This window comes from Glycine max, chromosome 12 (assembly GCF_000004515.6).
Source record: "Glycine max cultivar Williams 82 chromosome 12, Glycine_max_v4.0, whole genome shotgun sequence".
In the NCBI taxonomy this organism is placed as follows: Eukaryota; Viridiplantae; Streptophyta; class Magnoliopsida; order Fabales; family Fabaceae; genus Glycine; species Glycine max.
In genome coordinates this window covers 341,848-349,577 of record NC_038248.2, presented here as the reverse complement: position 1 = coordinate 349,577, position 7,730 = coordinate 341,848, and the positions used below count along the sequence as shown (strand labels likewise).

Here is a 7,730-nt window from a genome sequence, read left to right as displayed (position 1 = left end):
CAAACGGGTTACTACATCATTTTAATTATGATAATATACAGAGTATTAATAGTAAAATTGCACAAGGTAGAAAATTTGAGTCCTATATATAGGTCACCTTCCATCCTATTTCTTTCCTCACCCAAACCAACCAACCACCAAATTAATCCATATATAGAGAGAGTTAGGAAAACAATGGAAGCCATTTCTCCTAAGCATCTTATGACATCCCTTGTAATAATTATAGCTTCTAGTTTGACCGCACACTGTGGCTGTGCCAAGAGAGGGGGTGAAAGACCATACAAAGAAGCCAACACACTGTTCATAAGAACATCTTGCAGCTCCACAACATATCCAAGACTCTGCTACAGCTCCTTAGTGAAGCATGCAGACTTGATCCAAACAAATCGTGTGGTTCTGACAGGCGCAGCCCTGAATGTGACTCTTGCGTCAGTGAAATCGACATCGGCAATGATGTCAACGCTGGCAAAGAAGCAGGGGCTGAAGCCAAGAGAGGTTGCAGCGATGCAGGACTGTGTGGAGCAGCTGAGTGACACTGTGGATGAACTGAGAAGGTCTATTGCAGAGATGAGTGATCTAAGAGCTTCCAATTTTGAGATGATAATGAGTGATGTACAAACATGGGTGAGTGCCGCTTTGACGGATGAAACCACCTGCAACGATGGCTTCCAAGAGATCACTGCTGCCACTGATATTAAAAGCACCGTCAGAAGACTCGTTATTCAGGTAGCTCAATTGACTAGCAATGCCTTGGCTTTGATAAATAAGCTAGCCAATTCTTAATTAACTTCAAACTCCACCACTCTTCTCTTGTACTGTTACATACACAACATGGATTATACTCTTCTTGTCTCAATTTAATTACGTGATCTTCAACTCCTGGAGATAGGTAGCAACGTACGCGTGTTGGTGTGAAATGTTGTAAATATGTAATTATCAATTAGTTGAGATTGTTGTCACCGCTGGCTAGTGTTAATGTCTCGGGCCTACTAGCGGGTGGACAGATTTTAGTGATGTGAATTAGACACTTATATTGTCTATTTTCTCTTTCTTTCTTTTTTCTTTGGGTGAATATATTACGTGTATCATTCATATAAAGTGAAGTTGATATGGCCATATAAACATTTTGAATCTGCTGTCTTATAGGAGTATATATTAATAATGCAGAGTAGGTGCGTAATACACGCATGTATAGCAAATTGAGAAAAACTATTTGTTACGAAAAATCTGACAAAACACACCAGATATAAATGAAATAAATATATTTTTTTAAAACTAATATATATATAAAAAATGAATAGACACCTAGTAGTGTTATATGTAACTTTAGAGCCAAGATGTGTCTATTCATTTTTTAACTGAGTCTGTTTATCTTATTAAAACTAATAAAGATTGTGGCCATGTAACTTGAACTAAAACTACATCCTCAATCCAGGTCTTAACTCCTATTTCAAACAAACATTTTTTTTTTCAAAAATACCTCACATATTGATTGAAGGGAAACTACGAGTAAACTACTAATTTTATTTGGTTTGTTATTTGTAATAAATGTTAACTTATTATGAGCCACTAGCTTATATCTCGAGGGTCAAATCGTACTCATAATCATATCTCCTGAGGAAATCCGTTGATAGTCAAGTCACGTTGAAGAAAAACAAATTACACTATTAAAAATCGAAAATGTCATATGTCCTTAAGAATTATTTTGTGGAATGTGTTGCAAACAATAGGAACTAACTAAATTGATAGCGAAAAATATCTTCTTCATACTATTAAAAAAAAGCACTATTTTTCTTTAGGGACAAGACTGTAGCACTATATTTTGGGTTCCAATTGTGTTCGGTCATGGCTTATATTCTATAAGGTGCTGTTTTTCTTGCTCTCTGCAGCCGTGGGGCTTAATTGTTAGTACTGCTGGTGGGATATATAGCTAGCAGTTAGGGGGTCTATGTGTTTGGCTTTGTCGGTGCAATTTCTGTGTTGTGTAATAATTTCTATAGAATAACGGAATCATGATTTAATTTTAGTGAAGAAAAGAAGGCAACAAATATTTTGATATTTATATATTGATGGTAGGAATAAAAATAATTTTGAAGGAATCAATATCAATTTCCTCTGGATAATTATGGAGGCAAAAACTTGAATTGTGAGGCCTCTTGTGAATTTTGGACTAGGAGAGCCCCAAATGCTACATGAGTCATTGGGCTACCGGACCTCGGGGATTACCCTTACATTGTAGGCCCTGTGGATAATTATGGAAGCAAAAACCTAAATTGTGAGAGGCTATAACGTGCATAAAGAAATTCAAAAATTCAAAACTATTCCTTCTTCGTGACAAGCTACCGGTATGTAATGTGCAATGTACAAAGTGGTAGAGATGTCTATCACTACTTTTCATATGAATTTTAGAAACTAATTTTCAAGATGTATAAAAAAATAACTTTCAAAAAAGTTTCGAAGTCAATTTTTTCATATTACCAAAATTCTAGTACAATAAAATCAAATTCATGTATCTGTAAATTCATTAAATTGACAGAAAAAAATGTGAATAACGAAAAAAAAGGAGCAAAGACCTTTAATTTATTATTTATGTTTCAAAAGTCAATTGTAGAATCATGTGCTGACCCATTTTTTCCTTAGCCTTTGATATTATAGTAAATGCACGCGATCCTTTTTAATTTATCAGCAAGAAGTCATGTGTATTTATTTAGACAGTACTACGTATACGAAATCAGCACGTGGCATGTGCCATCCCATCTTCTACGGTTTAGTTTAATTTGCCAATGAACAGAGTGGAATTGTCCAATGCATACTCAGCATATTTTTTTATTCCTCTCTCCAATTTCTTTCACACATTATTATTATTATTATTATTATTTAAATTTATTTTTTGAAATAAATATTTATTTTAACAAAATAAGTAATTTTTAGTTTTTTAATATATTTATCTAAATTATTTATGTTTTAAAAAATAAATTTTTATTTATTTTAAAAAACAAATTCTATTTATTTCTTAAAAAACACATAAAAAATAATTATTTTAAGGTTATTTTCTTAAAATTAAAATAAAGTCACGGTATATCGCTTATAACGTAATGCAAATACTTATCAGATCATTTGCTTTGCTTATAAAAGGGCCATTGGACACTTGTACCAATGCAATAGAAAGACACAAATGGCATTGCAGCACGGTGTGATTGGAAGTTCAAGATCTTCCCAAAATCTCTTTAGAATAGTTGTATCCCTTCTACTCATCTTAACCTTTCTCCAATTAGCAGCATCTGCATCTGCATCCACATCCACAACTGATTCCCTCAAAGCCTACAAAAAGTTCATAAAAGACAAGTGCAATTCAACCACTTTCCCAAAGGTTTGCTACAAGTCTCTGTCCCCTTATGCATCAAAAATAAAAAGAAACCGCGTAACACTCACCAAAGTGTCTATTTACGTGGCTCTAAAAGCAGCCAAGATTGCATACAGCACACTGACGAAGCTTTCCAAATCGAAGGGGAAGCTAACACATGGTGAAGCTTCGGTGATTGCTGATTGCCGAGAGAACATTGATGAGACGTTGGATCTGCTTTCACAATCTTCTGATGAGCTTGCAAATTTGAATGGCACATCTTCTGCTCATGACCAATTCCAATGGGACAACATAAAGACATGGATGAGTGCTGCCATAACAGATGAGGGTACATGCACCGATGAGTTTGACGAAATACAAGTGCGCCCTTCACTGCAGAAGAAGATCAAAACCACCGTTTATAACCTTTCTTGGTTCACTATCAATGCCTTGGCCCTCGTCAATAGGCTTTACTAATAAATAACAATGTTCGTTCAATATAATGTATGTTTTCTCTTTATATTATGACGACTGTGAACACAATCTTTTTCTTCTTGGGTTTACGCTGTTTGTTCCATAAATCACTAAGAACATTTTAAATGGAAGTTGCTTAACCAAAAAAAATATTATTTTGATGTGTAACATAATTTTGAATTTCTTAAAATTTTTTAAAAAATATTTATATAAGTAACTATTGTTCATGAGTTAGTTAATTTTATATTCAATATAAAAAAGAAAAATAAAATATTTATGAGTTAAATAACTTATTAATAAAAATATCCTTTGAAAATTAAGAAAATTAGTTAAGTTGCTTAGATATAAATTAGATTGTTTATATTAAAAGAGCTACCATAAGGTTATTTGAAATTGTGGCCAGCTTTTAGACTGTGATTCTTATGTTATGCAGGGTGTATATGATCTACTTGTGGTACGTGCACTGTGCCTTTAGACTGTGATTCTTATGTTATGCAGTGTATTCAAAGGGCATATATTCAAGGGGGCAATTTCCAATTCCCCCTAACAAATACTAGTATCTTTTAAATTAAAGATTATACACAAACTTTTTATTTTTATATAAATACATACCCTTAAAAATATTTCATATATATAATAATGGTTTTGTTTTTGATTAATCTGTTTTCATTGATATAGTTTTTTGTCTATTAACAAAAATATTTTTCTTATTATAGACATTATCGTTCTATATTATCCGTGGACTGTAGATTTGATTGTTATTTCATTCACAGTGGTCGTTAGATGGAACTGAAATTTTCTTGTTTTGGAGAAACTTATTTCATAATAAAGAAACATCAAGTTCACGATCAAGTACCGGAAACAAACGTAAAAATAATTTAGTGTATTACCAAAACGTTTAACTAAATATCTCAAGTTCAATTACTCGATAATGGAGTTAGATTAATTGTTACTACTGTGATCTTTCTTGATCTAATGTGATATATAAATATTTATGGTTAACTAATAAAAAAAAGAGGCTTAGTGCAATTAGACTATTATTTATTAGTTGAACTTAGAATGTATTAAGTTTATTAATTGTTGCTCTTGAGTAAAATAAAATTAGTTTATATGATTTTTTTAAAGTAAGAAATTGTATAAAAAAGGAAAATATATATTGGTGTAAAAATATAACGGAAATTGTATAAAATGTAAACTAAGATTACGAAATACTTTAATTTACGAATAAAAAAGAAATACTTTAATTTGAATTACTAATAAATATTTTTTTTTTACTTTTTAGTATCTCCAGACTTTAAAAAAAATAATTAAATACTTTTATTCAAACAACAAGAGAGGCTCCACTTTGAATTCCGCATGTGTTGTACTTTAGAATGGTGTTGTGTCTTCTCTTGAATCTTGACCAGTTTTTAAATGAAAAGCATGTTCCTGATTATTTTGATATCAATTAATGAATATGCATCAATGAATAAATGTTCGTCCAAACTAGAGTAAATAGAGCTATATATAATAGAAGCCTCTAAATTAAGAATCTCAAATTAATACAATTGGAAAAAAAAAACGAAAATTTAAAATGGATGATACTTGATCCTTCTTGTATGAAAACCAGAGAACCTCACAAGGGATCCAAGAATGTACGTGAAACAAATTAAGGAAAGTATAATTAACAGAACAATTTAACCGATAACATTGTATATGAAGGAATATTAGTCCGAAATATGAAGTTCTTCCTTTCAAACAAATGTTAACTTTTTTGAATGAGAATATGCTGAACGTTGGATTAGTTAATGATGAAACTAAAAGTTTCTTTGTCATTGCTTAAGCCTTGGATTATCTACTCTGACGACCCTTGATGTAATAGTTGGCCAAAATCTTATAGGCCATTTCTCGCTAGCCCTAAAATTATGGGCAAAGTATGGGATTACCATTGAATAATGTGCCTTGGATATTTAATTTAGTCTGCCATTTAATTAATTTATTACGCCTTGACTTCAAGTCATTATTCACAAGAGCCTTATGTACATGTTAAAATATAACTTCGACATTATAATTTACATTAATTTTTAATTGAAGTCTTACACTTTAAAGTTTTTTATTTATTTATTTGAGTCTTATTTTTTTAATCATATTTAATCGCAAGCTGACTTGATTTTTTTCTAACATTCGAATCGTCTTCTTCTTCCTTCCTTTCTAACATTCTCTCAAAACCTTTTTTGTTTCATCCATCTATATATCTACGTAAAATTAACACATGCTTTTTCATTCATGGTTGATACAAACATTGCTATGTCAATTATTGTATGCGGGGAACTTGAAGCGCTTGCTGGTGTACAATCTGCCTTCAAATTTGCATGGATGAACTAATTGAAGAATCAATTATAGTCACATCCATTGCTATAGAGGATGCGCTTATATCAAGCACCAACTTTTAGCTTCATGAGAGTAGCCTCCAAATCAAAATGAAGGCAACTTATAATAATTTTAACAATATATGCAATTCATCGAACCAATGTACTTTTCCTAATACATTTATTATCAATTGAGTTTTAAGATTGAAAGGATATCACTTCATGTTGTGCCAAAACTGAAAGCAGCCCTCGTATCCTCAGACAATTGATGAGATTGTTTCAGATATTATATATCATACTAAAGAGTTAAATTACCAACCTGCAACCATTCCATGTGTGACAGTGTGTGAGATAAAAGCTGAATGAGAGAAGCCACTTGCAAGCCAACAAGGCTATTGACTTGGAAAAAAAGAAGAAGCCATGTTACCTTTTGTTAGCCAGGTCAACTGTTCAAAGAAAGTGTGAGTACTGGTTGAAAACTTATTTTAGTAAAGCGATCAAATTGAAAATGAGAGAAAATTATGGGAACCAATTTTTTTTTTTTTTTTGGTGGTTGGTTTGTTGAACTAGTTTCCAAGTCCCCATATATGGAATCCTCTTATGTTTATTTTATGGATTAATTATAAAATGCATGTCTTAATGCAATTGCAATCGTTTTATATCGTTCAGCGTTGACAAAGGCCACTTCACCTTAAATTGCAGAAACTGTATCCCTTTCTGATGTAGTTATATAATAAATGAGCCTTGTTGTTAAGACTTTGGCAAGTGCACCAAATCGTGACAAGTAGTAAAGCTCGGAAGTCCGAGTATCGTGTCCACAGGGATTTTATTGCACTTTTTCAATACCTCTCAATTTGTAAGGGGGAGTAAAGTAGAAATGAAAGTAGGAATAGTAAAGAGTGCTATTACTAAAACAAATAAGTAAAAGGGAAAACAATTGATAGAAATGCCAAGACCAGACAAACCCAATTGGCCTACGATGCATGTAAGTAAGATATTCATTATCAATGAAATGGTGTTAGTTCTACCCACATCTGTTGACTACTTGCCCCTGATGCCTCACGTTGGCAAGCCTATTTTAACTACCTATCTCCCAAATGCCTTTGTGAAGATTCAATAATTAAAATGCATTAAGATTAAGTTCTAGATGTTGCTTAGATGCATGGGCAGTGAGTTATCATTCTATGCCTAGCAATGCTAACCCAATGACTCTTTTCTTTAAATGTTCTATTAGGTGTTACCCTTTCCCAAGCGATTAACCCCTAAAACTGATGCATGCATTGAATCTTAAATATTATTGAGAATTACCCTCTCCCGAGCGATTAAAACCCAAAAAGAGATCTAAGAATGAATGCAAGAATAAAAGAAAAGAAATAGAACAAAAAAAAAACCTGGAATAAATTCCTTTGCATTGATAACTCCTGAAGCTCATTGTACATCGTTGACTTTTTAGGCCTGTCAGGCCCTAGCTAGGGGTTTAGCCACTCATGGCCATTGAGGGCTTACAACTGGGGATGAAAGAAAGGCTAGACTAACAAAACAAAGAATGTAGAGAGGGAAGAAAA

General features: G+C 32.4%; 2 protein-coding genes across 2 annotated transcripts; both read left to right on the top strand.

Moving 5' to 3' along the window:
- LOC100802601 (21 kDa protein) lies at positions 1 to 1,131 on the top strand. The gene has a single exon (XM_003541022.5). It carries the CDS (start codon positions 28 to 30, stop codon positions 781 to 783), a length of 756 nt encoding a protein of 251 aa, XP_003541070.4. The 5' UTR covers positions 1 to 27; the 3' UTR covers positions 784 to 1,131.
- A 2,024-nt stretch (positions 1,132 to 3,155) lies between these two features.
- On the top strand, positions 3,156 to 3,898 carry LOC100527377 (plant invertase/pectin methylesterase inhibitor domain-containing protein). The gene has a single exon (NM_001248288.3). It carries the CDS (start codon positions 3,176 to 3,178, stop codon positions 3,818 to 3,820), a length of 645 nt encoding a protein of 214 aa, NP_001235217.2. The 5' UTR covers positions 3,156 to 3,175; the 3' UTR covers positions 3,821 to 3,898.
- Positions 3,899 to 7,730: the final 3,832 nt, after the last annotated feature.

Coding starts and splice junctions, on each gene's coding strand:
- LOC100802601 (XM_003541022.5), top strand. CDS start 28: ATGATAATATACAGAGTATTAATAGTAAAATTGCACAAGGTAGAAAAT.
- LOC100527377 (NM_001248288.3), top strand. CDS start 3,176: ATGGCATTGCAGCACGGTGTGATTGGAAGTTCAAGATCTTCCCAAAAT.